This window comes from Pyrus communis, chromosome 11 (assembly GCF_041283825.1).
Source record: "Pyrus communis isolate YQ-2024b chromosome 11, ASM4128382v1, whole genome shotgun sequence".
Taxonomy (NCBI): Eukaryota; Viridiplantae; Streptophyta; class Magnoliopsida; order Rosales; family Rosaceae; genus Pyrus; species Pyrus communis.
Window position 1 is genome coordinate 15,685,300 of NC_142575.1, and position 25,930 is coordinate 15,711,229.

Sequence of the window (25,930 nt, forward strand, 5' to 3'; positions counted from 1 at the left end):
TAATGTCATGCCTTATTCCATTTATACATCTATGAATCTAGGAGAGCTTAAAAATGATGGTGTTATTATTCAATTAGTTGATCGATCTAATGCATTGCCAATGCCAATATTACTTGGTGCAGGTTAACCACTTGATCTTTCCAACAGATTTTTATGTACTTAAGATGGAGGATTCAGCCCACTCTACACCAATGCCAATATTACTTGAAAGACCTTTCATGAAAACAGCATGAACCAAGATAGATGCGCTCAAGAGGACGTTAACAATGGAATTTGATGGCGATATCATTAACTTTAACATATCTGAAGCTATGAGGTATCATATTGATGATCATTCTTGTTTTTCTATTGATGTATTTGATTATTTGGCATAAGAATATCTTAAATTCTTAAATAAGGATGCACTCGAAAGAACCATTGCCGAAGGAATTGGACTCAAAACCAATATAGCTGAGACTAATCATGTAGAAATTTTTGATATTGTGGCTGCCCTTGAGTCTTTGTCACAACATATTGGTAAGCCTCTTCTTCCAATTCCAATTTTCGTCTTTACTAACAAGTTGTTACCTTCAGTGATTCAAGCACCCCCTCTTGAGCTTAAACCATTATCGAATCATTTGAAGTATGTATTTTTGGGAGACAAAGAAACTTTGTCGGCCATAGCCTCTTCATCACTCATGACATTAGAGGCAGAGAAACTGGTTAGGGTGTTGAAATAGTACAAAGCAACCATTAGATGGACTTTGGCCGACATTAGGGGAATAAGTCCTACAACATGCATGCATTGCATACTTCTAAACGAGGGGGCTAAACTAACTTGAGAGGCTCAACGCCGACTCAACCCTCCAATGATGGAAGTTGTGAAAAATGAGATCATCAAGCTTCTTGATTGTGGAGTCATTTATCCAATTTCGGATAATTATTGGGTTTCACCGGTTCAAGTAGTACCAAAGAAATCTGGAGTCACTGTGGTAAAGAATGCAGAGAATAAACTTTTGCCCGCTCATATGCAAACAGGTTGGAGAGTTTTCATTGATCAAATGCTTGAAAGGCTAACTAGTCATTCTTTTTATTGCTTTCATGATGGTTATTTAGGATATAATCAGATTGTTATAGCTCCGAATGATCAAGAAAATACTACTTTTACTTGTCATTCGATACTTTTGCTTATCGTCGAATGCCATTTGGTTTATGTAATGCACCTGCCACCTTTCAAAGATGCATGGTAATTATCTTTTCAGATTTTGTTAAGAAGATTATTGAAGTTTTAATGGATGATTTTAGTGTCTTTGGTTATTCTTTTGATGATTGTCTAACTAATCTCACTTTGATATTGAAACGTTGCATCAAAACTAACCTTGTTTTAAACTGGGACAAGTGTCACTTTATGGTATAACAAGGCATTGTTTTAGGTCATATAGTTTTAGAAAAGGGAATCGAAGTTGATAAATCTAAAATAGACCTTGTACGCTACTTACCCTCTCCCATGTCGGTGAGAGAGGTTCATTCTTTTCTTGGACATGCATGATTCTATAGAAGATTTATCAAAGATTTCTCAAAGATTTCAACACCCTTGTGCTGACTTATGCAAAAGGATATGTTGTTTGTGTTTAATAAGGAATGTGAGAAGGCATTCAATCACCTCAAAGAGATGTTAACTTCAGCACCTATCATTGTCCTACCAGATTGGAGTCTTCCATTCAAGCTTATGTGCGATACTTCAGACTATGTTTTAGGGGTTGTTTTGGGACAAAGAAATGACAAGAAGCCGCATGTCATCTATTGCACTTCTCGGACCTTGAATGATGCTCAATTGAATTACTCCACTACTGAAAAAAGAACTTCTTGCTGTTGTGTTTGCTTTAGATAAGTTTCATTCTTATTTACTTGGAACTAAAATTATAATTTACTCTAACCGCACAGATTTGAAATACTTACTTATGAAGAAAGAAGCCAAGTCAAGGCTTACTTGCTGGATGCTTCTTCCCTAAGAGTTTGACATGGAAATTCGAGACAAAAAAGAAAGCAAGAATGTAGTAGCTGACTATTTGAGTCATTTGGTACATGAAGAAGACCCATTACTTATCCCAAAGGCATTTCCAGATGAACAACTGCTGACCATTAAGGTAAGTGAGCCATGATATGCTGATATTGTGAATTATATTGTGTCTAAACACCATAAACAAGCACCAACATGATAAATTTAAAAAAGAAGCACATTTTTATGTGCAGGATGACCCTTATTTATGGAAATATTGCCTTGGTCAAATTATTTATAAGTGTGTGCATTATTATGAATTCAATTCAATTTTAACTTTTGTCACACTTATGCTTGTGGAGGTCATTTTGGTACTCAAAGAACAACACTTAAATTTCTAGAATGTGGATTTTATTGGCCTACTATATTTAAGGGCTCTAGAATTTTTTGCATGACATGTGATCGTTGTCAAAAAACATGCAATATAGGACCAAAAGACCAAATGCGGAAGACTCCTATATTTTCTATTGAGATTTTTGATGTTTCGGGCATTGACTTCATGGGTTCCGTTCCTTCCTCTCATGGTTTCATTTATATTTACTTCTTGTAGATTATGTTTCGAAATGGGTGGAAGCAAAAGCCACCCGTACTAATGATTCCAAAGTGGTTGCAGACTTTGTCAAAACTAACATATTTGCAATGTTTGGAATGCCACGAGTAATTATAAGTGATAGGGGTTCTTACTTTTGTAATCGGACCATAGAGCGCTACTTAAAAAGTACAATGTCACACATAAGGTTTCGACAACTTATCATCCTCAAACAAATGGACAAACCAAAGTTTCTAACCGGGAAATCAAGCAAATCTTGGAGAAGAGAGTTGGACCAACTCAAAATGATTGAAGCTTGCATTTGAATGATGCATTGTGGGCATATCGTATTGCCTACAAAACACTAATTGGAATGTCTCCTTTTCGGCTCATTTATGGGAAACCATGTCATCTTCTAGTTAAGTTGGAGCATAGTGCACATTAGGTAGTCAAGACATTCAACATGCACATTGGTATTGCTGGACTTCATACGAAGTTACAATTGAATGAGCTTGAGGAAATTCAGAATGAGGCTTATAAGAACGCTCGGATTTACAAAGAGAAAACAAAGGCTTTCCATGACAAGATGATCTGTAGTAAGACATTATATATATGGCAGAAAATGTTACCCTTCAACTCCCGCCTTCAATTTTCCTCATGGTGCAGTCCAAATTAAAAGTTTAAAGATTGGAAATGAATTCAAAGTGAATGGACACCGATTGAAGCCTTACTATGAGTGTTTTGAGGAGCATGTCGTGGAGGATGTACCCCTCCATGCTGCAGGCCATAGTGAAGCTTAAATAGAGGTATCGTCTGGCTGGAAGACGTTAAAGCAAGTGCTTATTGGGAGGCAACCCATGTGTTCAAATAAAGAGACAATGGAATTTTCAGCCCTACAATCAAATTTGCTCTTTTTTACCCTTCTCTTTCTTGTTTTTACTTTGCCATAACAGTCTTATTTACTAGTGGTCTTTCATTGCTTTCTTGTTTAAGTTTATTTTTGAAACATTGAGGACAATGATTGGGGGAGGGGGGGAGGGGTGTAAATAGAATGCTTTTCATGATTTCTCTTCGAATTTCACCACCTACCACTACTAATGTTGTTATTCACTGTTTTAAAGTGTTTTATTGTGTGTCATAAAAATAAAATTTGAAAAAAAAATCGAAAAAGTTTGAGAAAATACCAAAAAATAGTTGTTTTAATTTGTTTGTTTGTTTGTTTGTGTCTTAGGGTACCTTCCAACACAATGATGAGGATTTGGTTTTTAATTGCATGACTGTGAAAGAAAGTTACAAACATGGGTGGAAGTTTCACATGTAATTACAAAGGAAAAAAAATCAATTTTTGTAACATGCTTGAAAGATGAAACTCAAACTAACGCTACAACCCTGTGAGACTTGAGCCTATTCTTTGTTTGGAGAGTTATTAATTTGTGATATTCTTGTTTTCTAAAGTCGTTGCATGATCTCATTATTTCTTTGCTTTGTTGCTACTTAGAATACTTTTTCATCATTTTAGTTCCAAATACTAGAACTCATGCCGATTTCGTTCAAAACATAAAATTGATTGCATCACAAATAACAAGATGAAGGAGTTTAGTTACCACCATAGCCAAAAAGCCTTATCCCTTACATATGTATTGTATGTTTAACCCATTTTTGAGCCTTATTTAGCCTATATGTTTTATGTTTCAAAAAAAAAAAAAAAAAAAAAAAGAAGAAGAAAAACGTTGAAAAAAAAAAGTTGAAAAGAAGTGAGAATGAGTTCATAAGTGTTGGTTGTTGAAGAAGGGTCCAAAAATGTGAATGTGACCCTAAAGTTGTACGAATCTCCCCTTTGCGTTTATAGTTAGATGTTGCAATCAAAAGTTGAATTCTAAGTGTTGATTTCATTACTTTGCTTACTATCACTTTAAGAACCTTTGTTTATCCTTAACCTTTCTTTGTTAGCCAATACCTTAGCCATGTTACAACACTTAGACTTTTCTCTTGATTGTTATGTGTTTCAATATGTGGAGTTTGAAATTGGTATGAGCATATAGAATCCCTGGTTCTGGCTTCTAAGTAGTGGCACTCCATTCATGAGATCATATACATGTTAGTATAAATAATTCCAGAAAGTGCCTTCTTTATTATAACATGTGTGAGTGCTAGTCTACATGCTTACATCAATCTTCTCACATATACTTAGTATAAGGTGTGTAGTCAGAAAATCTGTGTGAAAATAGAGAGTATATCGATGAGAAATTGAGTGAATTCTCGAAGGCATGTTACTACTTTCAAATGTTGTTTTAATTGATTAAATGCGAGCTAGTGAGTGGTTACTGCGGTTAAGTATAAGCTCAAGAGTAAGGATGGCTAAAATCTATGTGAGTTGTGATTTTTAACTTGTCATGTTTCATTGGAAATCCCTAAGGCAATTGTTGAAAGGTTTAGGTTTTGTTTTGTTTTCTTTGTTTTGCTTAGGGACTAGCAAAAGCTAAGTGTGGGGGAATTAGATAAGAGCCTATTTATGCGACTTTGTTACCTTATTTCTTTGCATTTACTTAGTTAATTTCCATTTATTGTAGTAATTTAAGTTATTTTTGTATTATTGTAGGTCCAATTGGTAAAGATGACAATAAATAGTCAAATAGAGCAGTTTGAAGCAGTTTTGGACTTGGATTGGATAGCATGCGTGGATAGTATATGGGTTGGACGTTTTTGGTGTTTAAAAGCTGTTAAACATGTGCTAAAATCTGGAGAAAGTAAAGTTGAGGCTTGGAACGCAAGGAATTACACAACAAAGAGGAATCCTAGTTGGAGAGAAACATTATCTTATCTTGTCCTATCTTATCTTATCTTCAGCTGCAAGGAAGAATCCTAATCACATTCCAACACTCTCCACCTGTTTCTTAGAGTCCTAAAATAATTCAAAACGCCTAATCCATTTCCTCCTTGGATTCAACCGTGCCCTGTATATATAGTGTCCTACAACGTTTAAGGGGTGTGCCGCGCCTACCATTCATCCATTGAAGTTGCTGAAATTTTCAGAGTTCTTTCTATCTTTGTTTTAAGTGTCAATGTTTATCTTAGATTGCTTTTCAGTTATGATGAAATGTGTAACTAAGTTTCTTTTTAGCTAGAGGTGAATTCAACGCCATGATCATATGCTTTATATAAATTGATTACATCTAGTTATTGTTTCATAAAACATGAATGCGATTTACTTATCTGCTTTATAGAAAACTTATTCTTGTATGTTTATTAAGGATGCATACTTATTTTGCATGCAGGGATTTGATGTTAGAATATAAGGGAATTTCACCTAATCGTTATGAACTTATATTTGCAAGTAGTAAAAGTCACTAGTCTTGATTGAGTTAAGTAAATTCTTGGCAGGAGTATCATGTTTTTCATAGTTATGAATGCTTTGCCAATGCTTATGATTTTCACAGAGTTTAATGATATTCAAGATGTATCTCTATCATGCTTTTCATAGTTAGGGAACTTGAGAAGAATAATTTGGTTGCGTCCCTGAGTCCAATTCAATGAACTTAGGAAAATCTGAGAGTTAATTAGTGTTGTTCACAGTTAATTTGGGGCATTGTCATTCATGATTTATAGGAAGAATAACTGGAAATTGATTTGTATGCATATGATTCATGTGTGGAGAAGAATCATTTAGCTATCCTTTCATCCATATTTCATTCACAACTTAATTTACTTGCTGCCATATACTTCTTTTTTTTTAATTAAATTGGTCCAAAATACCCCAATCATTGTTTTGTTGTTAATTTAACTTAGTTTTCAGTTTTATAAGTTTAATTTGTGTTGATTAGCATCCCTTCTAATCCCTGGAATAGAACGATCCCTACTTACTCATACTACGATTGCATAATATACAGGGTTTAATTTGTGTGTTAGTTTCTACCACATCACTTTATTATAGAGTTTATGCACCTTTATTCTAGAATCCAAATAGTCTATAGTCATACGTGAATAGGTATAAATCCACCGTAGATTCCAACTATATGTATACCTCAACGAGATGCAAGATTGATCATGTTGGAATTCAAAATAGTGGTTAGCTAGTAAAAAGCAAACAAAACTGTAGTATATTAGCTAAGGATGGAAAACTAGTGTCCGTCATAACAATAAAATCTTTAAAATAAAAGCAAGACAACTACAATATTCAACAACCACATCAAATCATGATGTATAACTTTAGTGATATAACTCATGGCAAACAAAAGTGTGACATGTATAACTTTAGTCATACCAAAGTGCAAAGCCTTCATTATTCCAAAGAATTTATCATGCTTAAAAATACTTCTACATGATAGTCAATGCATGATATAGATATTGTCTTGGTTAAGAGTTCATGCCATGCTTTTTCTTCTTAAATCAGTCTCAGTCCAAAGTTGTATGAATCTGAATGAGTTATTGACGGAACTGGAGAACATAAGTACTTATAAAAAGTTTGAACATCTTTTAAACCCATAACTGTATTGTTTACAGTTTTGACATCATTGGATGAAGAAATATTGATAACAATTTCTTTTGTTCATAGTACTACCATAGCTATGTTTTAATTTCTTGTAGCCTTGCTTTCATATCTTTGTGATATATTATACCACTAGAATTCAAACCATGAAAAACAAAAAATTAAATCAAACCTCCTTTGGAAGGGTTTCTTTCTCCACGTTATGAATTCTAGCGTAATTCTGATCATTATTTCTTTGATCATGTTCAAAAGTTATACATGAACAGGAAGGGCTTTAGCCAATACATGAATATGCACCATATGATACGTTGATCGTGATCAGAGTGATGAAGCTGATAACGCAAAATGATAGGCATCTTCTGAATTTTTGTAGTTTTCCAATGCCTTTTCAGTCTCTTTGCAGCTGAATATGATTAGTGTAGAAAAATATCAAGACCAAATTTACCACATTCTTTATTGGAAAATCTTAATAGAATAAGAACAAAAACAAGATAGTACTTTCCCAAATAAGAATTAAGTGAGGACTAAAAGTAATACACAACCAATGATGGTTGTTCATGATCATAGGTTTTTGAAGACTTCATAAATAACCACTGAACTTCACACTGCAACTTGATTGATGACAGTATCTCTAATATCCATGGGAATAAACAATTCTACATGTTAAAATATTCAGTGGACATTTTACCAAATGAAAGAATCACAAAGAACAAACAAACTTAATTAGATAAACCACGTTATAAGTGATCCAGTTTCATATTTCTTCGGTTACAATCAAAATATTAGTAGCATGGGTGTGGCAAGATCCAAATTTTTTTTTGCATGTGTCATTATCAATATCATACCTAACAAATAAACCAAATCATTATCGATAATATATATAATTCTAGTTTGATGTTACTGATGATCAACAATGATATGTACACACATAAACTTGTAACACAGTTTCTGGCCTCCAGAGTCTCGTACGGCTCAGTGGATGTCGACACCCAACAACACAGCCGTTTTTCAGAATGTAGTCGTTCAAGGGCACGATATGTTGTTTCAGGAATCAGTGACCCCTGCAGCTGATCTTTACAGTATCAACGTGGTCATTGCTTTCCTGGACGAGGACAATGTTCAATGGGGTGAGGTCATCTACAATCCTAAGGCTTCCTTTGAGTTGCAACGGGACATCTTGGGATGCTGACAAGACTAAAAACTGCCCCATATATAATTAAGTTTATAGGAAACTTAAACCATGTGTTTATACCCATTTTTCCCTATATTAAATTTTGAATCCCCAATTTATGCATCTTTTTTCCTAATAATTTAATTTTTGAATTTTAAATCATTGATTTGTTAACCATAATTTGATTTATCTAGTAGGTGCGAATTAGCTAACTTATATAATCATTGATTTCTCACATATATGATGCATTTATCTACATTGGACAAAATTAACGATAAACTTTTATCTATGTGGTAGTCGATATGATAGAATTACACATAGGTTCCATTAGAACTTAATGTAAGAAGAAATTTATAATCAACTAAAAAACACTTATCTGGATTAGAACTTCCATTGAGCAAATCTTATGAGTATCTGCATCTCTCTTTGTATTGACTACTCTAGAGCAAAACAAATGATCTTCTACTATCTTTTACTCACCTTATTGTCGATGTAAATTTCTGTCATATCTAGTTTTGATGAAAATGCATCTACAAAACAATCAACACCTTTGATCAAAGACCTAAGCCTCACGCACCCACGAGGTGGGGGGAGGGGGGTTAGGCCAATGGATCTCCAATGCCTAAGTTAGTTTCTCTAAAAAAGAGTAAGTGTTTAGGGCTTTTACGGGTAGCTAAAACTTAATAAAATTTGGTAGAGATGGAGGTATATACAAGGGAGTGGCTGGCCATGGTGTTAGGGTTTTATCCTACACATGACAGCATCTTATTGGCCAAGGTTTATGGCGAGAATATTCTCAAGATATTAAAATAGGAAGTAATATCTTGAGATAATAGTGTAAATACCCCTAATTGATTTAAATAAGAATTACTTACATGAATGGAGTCAATCTTAAATTGGAAATGTATTAAAGATAGGATTTGGTAATTAGTCTTTATCTTTAATGCATTTGACTTTTCCTTGTCATGGGCAGGTGAGTTATGGCAATCGTATTCAGCTGCTTGATCCTTCAGGGGTGTTGAGTTGCACATGTGAGTATTTGTGGAGCTTGCCCATTTAATGAAGGCAATCTTGTCTTTCTTGATCAAAAGACCACATGCCGCCTCTAGAATTTTTGGGATTATTTTAGGCTCCACATATGCCTCACATCTGTTGGGTTGCACGTAGGAAAAGGGCAGTAGGTGTAGAAATTCCAAGTTGTATGGGTGTATAGAGTTGTTTTCCAATTTGATGTAGATCTCTTTCTTTGACTTGGAGATAGACTCTTCTAGGAAAAGGAAACCAATTGCCCCCAATACCTATTTAATTCTGCCTTAAGCAGGGGATTAAATAAATTTGGAGAACAATCTTCATTCCAACAAGGAAAAGAGAAACTAGAGGGAAATTTGTTCTCCCTCCCCTAGCTCTTTTCTTCTCTTGCCCTTGCAAAGAGTTGTTTATCATTGTTGTTCTTCTTCTTCGTGCTGCACCAAGATAAGAAAAAGGTAATTTTCTTTCTCTTCTTAAGTGGTGCTGCCGCAGGGCAGTTGTCGGGGTGGTGCAACACGTTGGCTGGCAGGGGCAAAAAGTTGGCTCGACGTAGGTTCAGGAGATGGCGTGGCAGGGGCCACGACTTGGGCTACTCAGCTCAGTTGGAGCCAAAGGCGGCTACATAGCTAAGGTCTCGCCATAGGTTGCTCGATGCATCGAGCAAAAGTGGTCATGAGTAGGTAAGGTGAACGGTGTGCTGGGCAAGTCGCGAGGTTTTAGCCCTTTTAGATTTGGGCTTGGGGCGGGCTAATATCAACTTTAGAGCATATATTAACTCATATATCCTTTTCGATTGTTTCAATTGTGATTACAATTCATTTGATAATTTTATTAGTCGATGAAATCGTAAGACTAGATGATTCGTCAGAAAAGGGGATGATAGCTACTTTTTTTTTGCACCGTGGAGGGAGAAAGAGAAAGATGAACGGGGCGTTATCTCTCTTACTTGGGACTTAGGCCGCAAGCTAGGCACATGCCTATGCCATTAAGGAGAGAGATGTGGGTCGAGGCCTATGTAGATCAAGTATCAGCTTGAGAGAAAAAGGGACCAGGTCGTAGGGCTTAGCGCATGCTGCTTAAAAGATTGGCTTTGATCTGACTTCTCCCAAGGGGAAGAAAAAGACTATTAAGCCTAAGCTTGTGAAACCTGCTGCTCTGAAGGTGGCCACAACCATTGTTGAGAGGATTACATAACGAAAAGGTTTGGTGGTGCCCTTAGTGTCTAGGTTTGTATCGAAGCGCGCATCGAGAACTAAGTCCGGTTCATCTTCTGAGAAGCTTGCCCCTATGAAGAGCGGGAATGTGGATTCTGCTACTAAGGTGATGCTTGGGCAGTTGTGAGAAGTCTACCAAATCTAGTTCTGAGGAGTTTTCCAGGGTTTGTGCACTGTTGAAAGCTGACATGCTTGAGGACATCGATGCATATACCAAGTTCATTGATGGTGTTGGGAAGGTCATTCACTCATATTCTTTTGCTAAGCATTATGCCCACTCGAGGAGGTCATATTTGCTTGCTACAATGCAAAAAACTTTGATCCTGGTAACTGAGTCTATGCGTGTTGATCGGAATGTTATTAAGTGTGCTAAAGAGGTCGAAGTGGCATTGACAGCTCAACTTCACTCAGTTATTGAAAAATCGCAAAGTTTGAATCTAGACTTGCCATTTTGAAGGGTCCGATGTCTTTGCCCCCACTTATATGCAGCAGGAGACCGTTCATTAGGAGTTCATTGATTTGAAAGCTAAGCTTAGTACGACTCATAAGATGTTGGAAGTTGCAAAGAAGGAAGTCAGTCGTGTTGCACCGGTGGTCCAAGACCTTGAGCATGTTATTCGGAGCTACGATTTGCTTGTTTTGCCAAGGACGAGGAGCTTGTCTTCATGCATAGTGAAGTGTTACATCTCAAGGATGTTTACCAGTAAGCTTAAGTCCAAGGAAGTGGATCTGCAAGATGCATTGTCTGCTAGCGAAAACCTAAAGAATGAACTGGATAAACTGCAAAATACTCACATTGGGCTTGTTAAGGAAAAGGTGCAGCTGAAAAATGAGAGGGTTAGTCACGAAGTGGCGCTTCCTTCTTGTCATACCGATTTCTAGAATTTTCGCTATGTAGGCCATCTCCAAGGTAGGCCACCAGATTATGAGTTTTTGAGAATAACTTCGAGACTTACTTCATTTCTCTAGTTGATCTGCTTAACTTCTCGTTTGAGGTTGCCTTTGGTGGAGTAGCTAAGGGTCAGTCTATTTAGGCAAGGGCGGCTAAGGATAAGCTGATAGAAGCTTTGATTGCTGAAAGCAGTGTGGCTGTTGAAGGTGTGGAAGTCGAGGAACCAGTCGTTGATCAAGCTGCTGATGAGTAGTCTTTTTGCTTAGACTTAGGAATTTTCTTCTTTTTCTTTTTGTCATGCTTTATTCGAACTTTGTTGGCCTTCGAGCCGGTTTATCAATTTACTAGAAATTTAATAAACAACTTTCTTTGCTTTGCTTCATCCTTGCTATGTCACCATGTCTTTTGCAAAACTTTACCAAAGGATGGGCGGTTGGTTAAGCTACTTCAATGAAGCGGTTTGGTTAGTTAGGCCTTAGTTTTGACTTCAGGGCTTTGGGAACCTTGCCTGCTCAAGGCAACTTGCAAAACTTTGTCGTAGGATAGGCAGCTAGGTTAGCTACTTTGGTAAAGCATCGATCCTATGTCGTTATTTTAGGCTTTAGTCTTGGCTTTGATGCTCAATAAGCTTTACCTACAAGAGGAAATATGAAGAATTTCTAACATATAGACCCGACGGCCGGACTTGTGGCTTTCGTAGAAAGTAGACAAGTTCGCGTAGCTACTATAGTCGTGAACTTCGGCTTTGACAACTTCACGAGCCTTGGCTCTCAATTGAAGCACCAATTTGTCGGTGCAAATTTCCATCGTCTCTAGCTTTGACAAAAATGCACCTACAAAACAATCAACACCCTTGATCAAAGACCTAAGCTTCACGCGCCCACCAGGTGGGGGGTTAGGCTAACGGATCTTTGATGCCTAAGTTAGTTTCTCTGAAAAAGAGTAAGTGTTTAAGACTTTTAGGGGTAGCTAAAACTTAACGAAATTTAGTAGAGATGGAGGTATATATAGGGGAGTGGCCGGCCATGGTGTTAGGGTTTTATCCTACACATGGTGGCATCCTATTGTCTAAGGTTTATGGAGAGAATATTCTTAAGATATTAAGTAGGAAATAATATCTTGAGATAATGGTGTAAATATTCGTAATTAATTTAAATAGGGATTACTTACTTGAATAGAGTCAATCTTCAATTAGGGATGTATTAAAAATAGGATTTGGTATTTAATCCTTATCTTTAATGCCTTTGACTTTTCCTTGCTATGGGCAGGTGAGCTGTGGGCAGTTGTATTCAGCTACTTGATCCTTCAGGGGTGTTGGACTGTGGATGAGAGTATATGTGAGGTTTGCCCATTTAATGAGAGCAATTTTGTCTTACTTGAGCAAAGGTTCACGTGTCGCCTTTAGAATTTTTAGGATTATTTTAGGCTCCACACTTATCACAACTCTATTCAATAAAGCTAGAAGGGTTATTTATGTGTATCGAATGTGAGAGTAGAGACCCTTATTATATAGTAAAAGAGGTGGAATCTGATTAAGAAACTTCACATCATGTAATTCTACTCGAACAAGACTTTATCACATAAACTTTAGTATTTATATCTGATTAGGTTTACTAATCGTATCAGGATTGCTATTGCTATAAAATCCTAATAATACACTTTCCTTATTTGTGTACAAGTATTATTGAAATCAATCTCTACAATCCTTAATCTATATGAGACGTTACATACAATTGTGCAACTCTAATATAGGCTTACGTTCTCCCACTACAGTCAACACTTGTATATAACATACTCAAAACCGAATATTAAAAATTCCTCTTAATGACTATGAGATCAAAACAATAAAATCCATGACAAACAAACTTTTGTCATGAGTTAATATCCATGAAGAACCAAAGGTAATCACATTTTATAAATTAAACACCATCCCCAAGATTACTGTCATGAAATTAGCAAACACATGAAGCTCTAACAAGATATGAATGAATCAACGCACAGTGTTAGTCTTACAAGTGTGTATAACACTAAGCACTTGGTCCCCTTAATGACTGAAACCACAGGCAAACTGTAATACTTCTAAAGAAGCCTTTATAGTTGCATATCTGCTACAACAATACTCAATAAGAGCTAATGCAAATATAAACTGACATAACTAAAAGCTAAGAAACTGAGAAAATTTTCGTAGCAACTTAACATAGTAACAACCTTTAATAGTTATGGTAAACTGTAATATCCTTATTACATTTCAAATTAACTTAAAAACAAACCAAAAGCCCAATGGCTCTCACTGGTTTCGTAGATTCAAAATCAATTTAAAATTGTCACTTAGTACTACGTCTAGTGGTATTTCTCTTCACTTGTAAGTGAGAGATCTTATGTTCGATTCTAGCCAAATGCAAACTTGAACCACATTATTGCTAGCCCATTGTGAGGCTTAGTCATCCCTCCCCCCCCCCATAGTGTAGATAATATCGTATGTTAAAAAAAAAATCAATTTAAAACTCAGTTATGGCATGTGCTTCTTGAAAACTCGAATAGCTCTAAATTGATGCAAACAAGCAAAGACTTCACATTGACTTAATTAGACAAATACCTGGCTGGTTAAGTATAATCACAATATTTTCATCTGTGTATATACTTTAGGGTGAAGTACTGATTTAGTCTCTGAACTATCACCTCAGTGCAAATTAGGTCCTTGAATTATTTTTTTTCGTAAAATAAGTTCCTAAATTCATTAAAAATTGCTAATTTCATTCCTACTATTATATTCAAAGCTATTATCTAGTTTCTCATCAACTTAAGTCACTTGACACACTTTAGAGTGTAATACCGTCATTTTCTTGCCTATAAGCCCTTAACATTTCATATAGGTTGTGAATCTAACATCTAATTTACTCTCCAGAGTTAATTTATACTATTTCTTATGAAAAGCTACCAATTTACCCTCCGAAGTTAACTCGATACACTATTTATGAAAAATTACCAATCTACTATCAAATGTGTATCACATGCAAGTAACGTGACTTAAATTGACAAAAAATTGAATATAATATTAGGGATGTAATCAACAAATTTTTATAATTCAATGACTAATTTTTCTAAAAAAAAAAAAAAAAAAAAAAAAAGTTAGGGACCTAATTTTCACTAAGGTGATCGTTCAAGGACTACACTGCAGTTCACCCTATACTTTAAGCAAACCAGATTTATTCATTAAGATTTTGAAAAACTGTAAGACATAATGTTTGAAAGATAAGCTGAATTCAAATTAATTTACTAGATCAATAATGAATAGAAAAACTTGCAACATGTTTCCTAAAAGATTCCTTTTAAGAGCAATATGAATACGTATCAACTTAATCTGAATGAACTTAATTAATGCACATTTATCCATTCCAAAGTGTACTAATGCACATTCGTCTATAAAATTTATGAAACACTGACGTTTGATAAAATAATTATAGTAATTTAAACCAAATTAATGTGCATAGATACATGGACGAAGCCATTATAGGCCTATAGGGGCGGATGCTCCCATTCAATTTTTTTTTTTCCCCATAAAAAGTGTATAGTTTTGCATCCCAATGACCAACCATAATTAAAATATAATTAAACCATATGTGTTAATTGGTGTCAATATGACTGACTTTGCCAACAATGATTCTAAAGTGTTTTGTACGAAAAACTTTATGGATTAATCTATAAGTGTTTAGTTCAGTAAAATTTTTAGCTTTTTAATTGTGACTGTTGTCCTTATTATTTGGCTTCATACAAATCTCTAACTTCATCTCTGCAATAGACATTAAGTACCATTATCCTTATTGTCATGGCTTAATTTTTCCTGTACCACCCAAGTATGAAACCGAATCTTATCACAAAGGATTAAGCAATACACAAACATTACTTCGTTCAAAACTTAAAATTTGAGAAAAGAAACCGAAAAGATTTAGAAAGCTTCTTCAATATCTATATTTACAATTGAATTACTAAATGGACATAAGCATGTGTTAGTGACCTTTTAGATCATTCCTAATGTTTGTACAAAGCAACAAAGAACAAAAGAAAGAAAAAGTATTTTAGAATATCAACCTTTCTTTGCACTTAATAAGAGCATCTCGCCACTTCCGTCTAGTAATATTCATCTTCACTTAAGTAGGAGGTCTTAGGTTCGATTCTCACCAAAGGTGAAGTTGAACCACATTATTGCTAGCCCATTGTTTGGCTAACTCCACCTCCTCCCTTTTAGAGTAGAAAATATCGTTTGTTAAAAAATAATAATAATAATAATGAGAGCATCTCCAGTGGAGTCCCTAAATAGGGACAACCACCATATAAAATAGGTGCAAAACAAATATACGGACCAAATGAATTTCCAATGGATCGAAAAGTGAGTCCCTAAAGTATAGGGACTCATTGGATGCATAATCTCACTGTACAGGGATAACCTTGAGTAGAAAACGAGACCCACAATCTTGATTGTAGTTTTTAATGCTTTTAATTAATTAAAAAATGGTTAACATAAACAAAAAAAAAATATGCACCTTCAGTGGAAAACCGGACCTACGATTGAAGATTTTGCTTTTAATGCTTTTTATTAATTAAAAAATTGTTAACATAAGCAAAAAATGTGCATCTAATCAAATTATCACGTATAACCATACAAACTTTAAATTTAGGGAGTCTACTATAAGGACTCTACCATTGGAGACAATGCTCATTCAGGGACACAAAGATTCCCTTTGAAGGAATACTCAAAAGTGGTGGTGGGAGTCCCTAAATAGGGACTTTCATTGAAGATACCCTTAGTCTTTGAATTTAGTTCAATCCGAAATAATCAAGTGCGACAAATACACCTAAAGAGAATAGAGCGTTATTTAGAGAAAATAGAATGCTTTCTGAATGGGTTGTACTTAACAACCATTCATTCGAGCCACAAAGACCCAGTATGTGGCCGGCCTAACCCTTCGTAAATGAGTCTCGAGTTGAGTTTAAGGGGTGTTACCGCAAATAACCTAAAGTTAAAACATTGGATTCCAATTTCCAAAAAGTTAAGACACTAAAAGAAGACATTTAAATATGAGAGAGTCTAGAACTAGAACCAAAAGCAAAGAATTGCAGGGGCACGGGCATCGCGCCCAAAACTTCACACCTCTCCCACCGCAACCAAATGCGATAAGTGTCCCAAACAAGTCATTCGTTTCTTATTCCCCCAATTTCCTAGCTTTTGCTTGCACCACACCAGACCAAAGCTTCTTCCACAATCCCCAATTTCCCCTCCCCTCCTCCCCTCCTCCCCTCCTCCCAATTTCAAAACCCTAACTCTCTCTCTCTCTCTCTCTCTCTCTCTCTCTCTCTCTCCAACATCAAAAACCCCTTTCTTCCAAATGATCTGAAAATTTTGAATTTTGAATTTTATTTTTTACCCCTAACTGTTGACTCTCGTGATTGGTTTAATATCAGCAATGTCGGATGACATGCTCATCCATTTCTCCTCCAACTCCTCCAACCAGTCGGACCACTCTCTGCCCACCAAGATTGCCAAGCTCGAAGCCCGAATGGTCGGCAAGGCCTCCTCCGCCTCCGCCTCCGCCGCCCCTCCTGCTCTCCAGCCGCAACAGCAGCAGCCGCAGTCCGCTTGGTCCTCCCTCTCCTCCACTCCAAGATTCACCGCCGCTGACTTGGCCGAGCCATCAAGTTCGAGTGATTCCGACGACGATGTAAGTCCTTTTCTCTCTCAACTCTGTACCCATTGCTTGTAATTCATTGAGATGGTTGGGTGCTTTCAACTTTAACTAGTTGGCATTGATGCTGATGGTAATTGGCAAGTAGTTTAGCGAATTGATCGATTGTGGGTATGTTTATTTACAGTTGTTATGTCCACTAAATTCTAATTAATCGATGAAACTGTTGTCGTTGTGCTGGTAGAAGCTAATACTAAGTTGAATGTATTCAAAACCGTCTTGATCTACCTTACTTGAGTGATTCACTAAAATCAAACAATACAATTACAAATTGGATTAAAGGCCTGCAAGGTGATTAAAAAAAATTCGAAATTGCTCATGGCATTACATACTTGATAATTAAATGCCAAATTAATGAGACTGGATATGTCGAGAGGAATCAAAACAATATTTGGATTATTAAATAGCGAACTGATGGACTAGATTGTGCAACTGGAATAGGAAATTTTCTTTTCTTCATACCATTTATATAACCCTTTACATTTGTGAAATTTCCATTCACAATTATGATTTGCTTACCAAGTTGGGATTGCATGCCTCTGTCAACAGTTTTTGGAGTTGTTTTTTCCAAAGGATTTTCTGTTTGTAAGAAACAAAATTGTTTATAAAGTTGAGATAATACTAATATCCAGCAGTGAACAAGAAATCCACGTACAAAACGAGAAAATACCAAAAGAAGCTATCTTATCCTTTGAAAACAATCAGTTACATATCATTGTATTTTGATTTAGAATTTAGACATGTTTAACAGCGTTAAATACATAAATCTTATTAAACTATCAGATTTTTGGATCTTCTCGAGTTGCTATAATTTATGTTCAAGTTCATATTCTTATGACAGAATGGAGAGGAGTTTCTGATACAAGCCAACACTCAGAAGCGCCAGAAACTTAAAGAAGATGGTAATTCAACCGTTCTTGAACATGTTGAGGTAGGCTCTTGTTCAAGTTAAATTTGGTTGGAAGCTTTAGGATAATACTGTAGCCACTGATTTTAATTGATCATACACACGATTAGTTTCTTGGCTTCAAATGATATAATCTAAATCAGTTCTAGCATGTTTGAGGAAGTACGGTTTTAGAAAACTCATCAAAATACAATTTAGATGAAAAGTTGGGATCATGGTGTTCATTAGTTTACTTATTTTTTTACATCCAGGAAATTCTTCTTCTTCCTTTCTTCTCCTTATAAATGGATTATATATAAATCTTGAAAAATTAATCTGAAATAAAAAAATCACATGCAGGCAGTGGTTGATGGGAGGCAGATGGTTGTAGAAACCACCGATGCCACAGCAACTTCTGATTTAAACAAGAAAAAGCATGGTCGTGGTAGGGGGCATTCAGTTTCAAGTAGGGTTCGCGGTTCAAGAGTCAGTGATCAGACAAAATTATTAGTTACTCCTTCGACAGTTTCACCTCTTAATGGTCAGTCTGAGAACCCATACAATAAGGTATGCTCGTACGCATGAGCTGTTTCAGTTTAATCCTTATTCTTTTAAGGTAGCAGTTATCTTCTATGCATCATTATAGTCTGCCGTCATCAGGCTGTTATCTCTTATGCTCGTATTTTATTTGTTATGGTTAAAAATTATGTACTGTATTCTGTTATCAGGACGTGTTTCTTTTAATGGACTGGGCCAGCTGTATCTGTTGTTCTCTGTATAAAAAATTCTCGCTATATATTTTCTTTGCCATTGTTTAAATATTCTCTTTAAGATCATATTTCTTAGATAATTGATTGAGGATCTGTTAGCTACGAATGGAGTTTTATCAGGACCTGCATTGAGGATCTGTTAGCCACGAATGGAGTTTTATCAGGACCTGCATTTCTGCTTGACATCTGTCTATTTTTCTAATTGAAATATTGACTACGAAATGCCAATGCATATATGTCACCTGGTAATATGGTGACATTGACTGCCACAGCTTATCACTTGGTTTACACACATGGCCCCTGTGTATGCTTTTGTTTGAAACTGCCACAGCTTATCACTTGGTTTACACACATGGCCCTGTGTATGCTTTTGTTTGAAGTTTTAGTTAATATTGTTCAAAATATTTTATGAAGTTGAAAAATGAAGGCATTTAAATATTTCGCAAACCTGGGGTGTAGAGAATGTTTGTGAGTTTGGCAATTTGCCCATTGTGTCACATGTACCTTCCATGTCTTTTGTTTTGCTAAACTAGGTGATTAAAATTGTACTAGTAAAGAAGTGGCTGAAAGAATCTGCAAATGATGTCGAAAGGCAATATATAGTGATATTGTGGTGTGATGGCAAATCATGTTTCCATTGGCGTGAAAAAATGCTCACCAGAAACTATAAAAACCATATATATAATCCTCCGATAAAATTTACGATTTCCCATTTTGAGCCATCCCTGCATCCTATTCCATGTGTGTTTAATCTGGTCCCTCTTTCAAGTAGACTAAAGTCAGATTTAGAGTTTTTATGGGAGAGACTAAGATTTTTAGCATCTATCGGGTGTCAGCACAAAAATATGTGGGATAATTCAAATTCAGCTTAATTTAGTTGGAGTTGCAAGCTTTTCTTCTAACTTTCTGGTCTGTACATCATTTATGATCAATGGAAAACTTGTCTGTTTTGACATGTACTTTTTTCTCTGGGGGTTTATTCTGGTTGCTGTATGTTTAGAACAGAAATATTCATGAGCACAAACTGCTCTCACACGTTCATACTTTCAGGATAGGGATAGCAGGCCTAAAGAGCAGCTTTGGAATGACAGCCGCTCTTCACTAGATGTATGATTTGGGGATTTGTTAAGTCATTTTGCAATTATTTGGTACTCTGATACTTATTTGGGGGTGGTTTTTGTTTTTGGGGTTTTTGGGGGGTGGACTTAAAATGGTTACCCTAGAGTCACATAAGTCATAATTGTACTATTCTTTGTCAAACTAGGAGGAGGTTGCATCTTTACGTGCAACAGTTGCTTCGCTAGAGGAGGACTTACGAAAATCACGTCAAGAGGCCTCTGATTATCAGAATCTTTGCCGTCAATCAGAGAAGGTAATAAAGTAACTGCCAGTATTGTCCAGGGAACAATATCTAATGTAGTGTCACTTTTTTCTTAGGCTCTTGTCTAGAATGAAAATCTGTTCATCTCTGTTTTCTATTTTATAGCCTTACATTGTTGTCTGTGATGTGTAGGAATTGAATGAGGTAAAAGACCTTGAACAGAAAATGAAGCCAAAGGTGTGCTCTTCTGGACAATTTATATTCATCAGTATTTCCAATTATATTATTGTTTTTAAATCTTTTCTGGTATTTTTCTGCTACATTGTCGCATTTTGTTCTTTATCATTCGCTGTCAACTTTCATGGGAAAACAAAGTACAGATAGACTTTTATACTAAGTCGCCGTATTCTGTTTTAATCTCTTTACTAATAATTTCAGTAAACTAGTGTGGTAATTTTATTATACCAGTCTTGTCAATTGAAAATTTGTGGGCGGGTTCTAGTCCTGTCCCTTTATTGGAGGGCCTTAACTGTAGGCACCATTGGAGTGGTCATCCAGTTCTCAAACAGCCTTTAGTTTAAATTAACAGGCTATTGTGTGCATACTCACATACATAAATGTCATTTTAAAATGAGACTTGTGCATTTCGTTCAAGATAGGTCATCTTTTAAGATTCATTTACACAGGAATCATGCTACAAAGCCTCGACGGAAGTTCTTTTGAAATGATTATGAACTGTTGGATTCATTTTTCTGTATACAAGCAGCGGGTCAGAAATGATTGCATTCTGCGTGAATTTTGTGTTTATCATTTGTTTGCTGGAAAATTGATGTGATGGATACAAGTTCTGGTTTCCACTTATGCAGAGAACAAAAGTGATCTCCGATCTGCTGATATCTGTTTCGAAAGCAGAAAGGCAGGAAGCAAGGTTGAAAGTACGACAGGACTCTTTGAGGCTTGGCAATGTGGGTGTCATCAGGTAATGCATCATTTTATTGCAGTTTCTATATTTGGTACTTTGAAAGGGTTCTTCGTGCTTGAGGGATTTCCTTGTCGTTTCAAAATTTTTATGGCCTCTTCTCATCCTAGTCATTCCATTTTCCTTCCAAATATTTCGCAAATAATTTTCTGTCCATTGCAGAGCTGGAACTGTCATATCTGAGACATGGGAAGATGGGCAAGCCTTGAAAGATCTCAATGCTCATCTTGTATGTTCTTATCAGACATTTTTCTTTTAGTTTGCTTTGTCATGCAGCTTTATTATTATGTTTAGCCACAGTGAGCTTTTCTACTTTTATGGCCTTCTTTTTGGCCACTTATCAAATAATCTGAACCATTTTTGCAAATAGAAGTGCATTTCATAATGCTTGAACCAGAAAGTACTAGAAAAGAAAAAGGTCATATGACAAAAACAATGAGTATTAAGGTTTCCCTAGCAAAGTCACATTAGGATTCCAGACTACGTACTGATCTCTAAAGTTTTTAAGGTTTTAGTACATTATTAATTAGAGATTATTTTTCCTAAGTCTTGTTTGGATGCCAGTTTCATCTCACGGTGTGTGCACATATCAGACTTTCAGTTATCAGTATGTACTTGTTACAGCATTTCTATATTCCAGTTTTATTTTTATTTAGTATCAAGGGTCTGTGAAGCACAATATGTAATTTGATTTAGTTTGGTCTTAAATATGAAATGTTGGTTGGATGGTAACTTTCTGTTCCTGGCCCCTTCAGTAAGGATGTCATGAAATTTCGCCACCAGTGTATATCTATTATAAAGCGTATATCTTTGATTTTAGAAGGATTTTCTCCTGATCAGCTATGAACATTGTAGGTTTAGTGCTACTAGAGCTTCGATGCTCCTTGTTTAAGTTCATAGTGTCTTTAGAGCTTCCAGGCCTAAGGAGAGGATCACACTTTCTTTTCTCTCTACAAATGCTGTCTTTTAATCAATTTATGATTGTTGTACTTTTTCTCGTAGATCCATTTTTGGATTTTCATATGGCATTTATTAACATATTTATGTTAATTTTGTAGAGACAATTATTAGAAACTAAAGAGGCTGTTGAGCGGCAGCGAAAGTCATTGAAGAAAAAGCAAAGTGGTAAAGTTCTTATGCATGACTGTTCTTATTACCTTTCTTGTTTTGGTTAATTTGGTTTATACCACATTCTAGGAATTCAATCATTTTTTTTGTCAGTGCAATTTAATCATATGGTGTCTGTTGGAGTTAATCTCTGTTTCACTCTGTCTCTCTCACTATCTATCAATCCGTTGGATTTACGGATTTTCATTTCCTGAAGAAAAGGGTGATGGAGTTGATGCTGAAACTGGAATGCAAGAAGAACTTCTAATTCAGGATGAGATCTATAAATCCCGTCTTGCCAGCATCAAACGAGTAAGCTTACTAGTTTCTTTAATTTCTGTTTTGGATTTTTTCATTCTGTTTTTATTTTCATTAGGAAGGAAGTCCTGGTTTTCTCATTTGTTTGTCGTTCGACTATGGACTTCTGAAGGAGGAGGAAGTTATCCTGCGTGAAAGAGACCGTTATGAACTGGAGAAGGGAAGGCTTATACGTGAGATGAAACGCATACGAGATGAGGATGGTTCCCGTTTTAACAATTTTCAGATTCTCAACCACAGATATGCCCTCTTAAATCTTCTTGGCAAAGGGGGATTCAGTGAAGTTTACAAGGTCAGAACTTTGAGAATTGTGGTTTGATATCTAAAATTATTCCCACTAGTTTATAGTAAATGTTTATATATTGGATGAAAAGCCTAGACAATTCATTTGCCAATGTTGGCAATTGTAAAGAAATACCTTTTTGCAGTGATTTGAAGTGAGAAATTTCCAGCAGGCATTTGACTTGGTAGAGCATAGATATGTTGCATGTAAGCTTCATGGTTTAAATGCTCAGTGGAGTGAAGAGAAGAAGCAGAGTTACATACGGCATGCAATCCGGGAGTACAATATACACAAGACTTTGGTTCATCATCACATTGTTCGACTTTGGGACATTTTTGAGATTGATCAGAATACATTCTGCACTGTCTTAGAGTATTGCAGTGGTATTTATACTCTCAACGTTCTGTCCTTTGAATAATCTTCGTTTATTCTAAGATGGAGATATTAGTAGTCGGGTCTTGTAGACAATTCTTGTCTCATTCTTTCTTCATCTCCCTTTTGGTTTTATTGATATTTCCTTTTCTACCCTCAGGGAAAGATCTTGATGCTGTCCTTAAAGCAACGCCTGTGTTACCTGAGAGGGAAGCTAGGATCATTATCTTTCAGATATTTCAAGGTCTTATATACTTGAACAAAAGAACACAGAAGATTATACATTATGATTTGAAGCCTGGAAATGTTCTATTTGATGAGCTTGGGGTTGCAAAAGTTACTGACTTTGGTCTAAGCAAGATAGTGGAGGATGATGTTGGATCCCAGGGTATGGAACTTACATCCCAGGGTGCTGGAACTTATTGGTAAGTGATGCAACTCAGCTTAAGTACATCTGCAGGTTTACATTTGCTTTTAAAGAAAAGAAGTTCAGCTTCCCTGGGAATTTGAAACGATGTTTGAACTTGAAAATTTGTATCTTCACTTTATTATATTTATTGGGAAGAAATGGTAACCTTTAAGCTTTGTTGTGTGTCTTCACGTGGCTCTCCTCTGTCTTCTTCTCCTTGACATTTTAGTACATTTGGTTTAAGTAGCAGAATACGTAATAATTTCTTTGTTATGTGCAGGTATTTACCTCCTGAATGCTTCGAGCTCAGCAAGACACCTCTTATATCCTCAAAGGTCGGTGACTTTAATATATTTGTATTGCCTAGTGACAGCATGACATACATGTGCAACCAAGTGGCCAAATGCATTTATGCTGCACACACTCTCTGTCTGTCTGATAAATAGATAACTTTTCTGTTTTATATCGATATTGTTCAAGCCTAGTCTAGACATAAATTTCGTCGCGTACTAGACTACAGATGCGATTGGTATCCCCTGAGTCTTCTTACTTGGAAAATAACTTATCAGAAAACCAAACTTTTTCTCTTTGCCCTTGATTCTTCTCAACTTCGGTTCCAAGGTTTTTTGACACGGTCCGTCTTGGAAAGCAGGTTGATGTTTGGTCAGCAGGTATTCTGTTATACCAAATGTTATTTGGAAGACGGCCTTTTGGGCATGATCAGACCCAGGAACGAATACTACGGGAAGACACAATTATTAAGGCTCGAAAAGTTGAATTCCCTTCCCGACCTTCCATCTCAAATGAGGCAAAGGTGAGTTGTGCTCACAGTTGGTACAGCATGCTTAATTTTCTTTAGCGGAAATAGTTGGTTCGTAGAAATATTCTATCTTGTGCTTCAATATAAAGATTTAACCTGGGAAACAAAGATTTCATGGGCTGCTCACTGAACCAAACATCTTCTCAGAATGTATGAGTCGAATAGTTGAGCAAAATATACAATTCAAAAGGTCGATCCAAGAGTTATTTTATTCATGTATATATGTGAGACTACGAGTATTTTAAAGCAAAGAGATTTTAATGAAAGAAAAATATTAATGTTGAAAGGCTCGGGTTCTTGAAGGCTTAGTACCTTAATATCTCCATGTATAGCAACATTTTCAGCAATCCTTCGAACTTTTTCTTCCTAAGTTATTTTGATTGCTAAATTTACTGAAGACCATAACCCTAGACAGCAGAGTATTTGAACTGAAAAAAAAAAAAAAAAAACAAACAAACCTCATTGAGAGTATTTAACTTAAAAAAACCTTGTTAAGTGCGTATACAAAAAATAACTCCTCATTCACTGATGGACATGGTTAGCTGAATTCTGAGCAACTCGGTGATACCATTTTGCATATTTCTATTTGCAGGAATTTATTCGGCGTTGTCTAACATATAATCAAGCAGAGAGGCCAGATGTTTTAGGGATTGCTCAAGATCCATTTCTCACATACTCAAAGAAGTAAATCTATACAGCTAAGAAGAATTCGGCGCCACAGGATTTTGTTTGATTTCCTGCAATACGCCACAAGGAATTTTGTACAGTTTGTATAGGTTTGTTGCTCACTGTAGCTGTGGTGTACTTCCATCTTAAAAATGGTGGCGGATTCGGGGGTCTTGTATTTTGATTCCTTGTTTGAGTGGGATGGAGCCTGTCTTTAACGGGTGGAGGCAGTAGGTAATTTTCCCCTGCCTGTCTTTAACTTTCGTTTTTTGTTTTTCAGCTGGGCTTTTTGCTTCTGAGTTATCCTTTTTTGATCATGTGTTGGCACTCTCTTTTTTGATCATGTGTTGGCACTCTCATTTGCTAATCTTTGACAAATGGCGGGGATAAAAATTTTCTTGTCCTCTGCGATGCAACTCTATACAACGTACTTATAAAGTTGAATTCAATTGTTATGGTGCCTCTATATATGTCATCACTAAGGAACAGTTGAGTGTAAATTCTTTTGGATGTCTGAAATTTGAGTGAAGGCGATCTGCTTATTCGTACGACTGGAATTAAAACTCGAAGTGATTCCGGTGCAAAAGCAACTGAGTTACAAGTTCCTTCTTGTGTTAGTTAAACAAGGTGCGATATCCGACGAAAGATATTCCCAATGTACGTTTTCCGTTGTCTTTTCGCGATTTGGTGTAATTGTGCAGGGATGTGATTTCGAACAACATCTAAATGAACCACGTTTATAAGAAATTAATTGGGAATTCAATGTAGAAGATATATTACTCATACGGAATGACAAAACTATGCTTAAGAACGTAAAAGTTTGGTTATCGAACATGTTCTCCATGAGATACGGGCATCTTCTTTTACATATCGGGAAATGTAAATACTAGTTTTGCTCC

General features: G+C 36.0%; 1 protein-coding gene across 2 annotated transcripts; it reads left to right on the forward strand.

The window, feature by feature from the left end:
• The first annotated feature begins 16,451 nt into the window (after window positions 1-16,451).
• Window positions 16,452-25,531, forward strand: LOC137743510 (serine/threonine-protein kinase TOUSLED). 2 transcript variants are annotated; one of them, XM_068483413.2, is made up of 16 exons: window positions 16,452-17,076; window positions 17,942-18,031; window positions 18,347-18,553; window positions 19,807-19,863; window positions 20,021-20,128; window positions 20,270-20,314; window positions 20,944-21,056; window positions 21,219-21,285; window positions 22,115-22,181; window positions 22,381-22,475; window positions 22,594-22,773; window positions 22,937-23,147; window positions 23,297-23,561; window positions 23,826-23,880; window positions 24,198-24,359; window positions 24,958-25,531. In XM_068483413.2, exons 1-16 carry the CDS (start codon window positions 16,822-16,824, stop codon window positions 25,051-25,053), a joined length of 2,073 nt encoding a protein of 690 aa, XP_068339514.2. In that variant the 5' UTR covers window positions 16,452-16,821; the 3' UTR covers window positions 25,054-25,531. The 2 variants fall into 2 exon arrangements, with proteins under 2 accessions (XP_068339514.2, XP_068339513.2); XM_068483412.2 differs by having other exon boundaries at window positions 16,454-17,076; window positions 22,934-23,147.
• The last annotated feature ends 399 nt before the right edge of the window (window positions 25,532-25,930 follow it).

What these genes read in the sequence shown, in the direction of transcription:
- LOC137743510 (XM_068483412.2), top strand. Translation starts at nt 16,822, where the DNA reads ATGTCGGATGACATGCTCATCCATTTCTCCTCCAACTCCTCCAACCAG. An exon ending in CGAGTGATTCCGACGACGAT is followed by an intron (nt 17,077 to 17,941) that starts GTAAGTCCTTTT and finishes TTCTTATGACAG; the next exon opens with AATGGAGAGGAGTTTCTGAT. An exon ending in CCGTTCTTGAACATGTTGAG is followed by an intron (nt 18,032 to 18,346) that starts GTAGGCTCTTGT and finishes AATCACATGCAG; the next exon opens with GCAGTGGTTGATGGGAGGCA.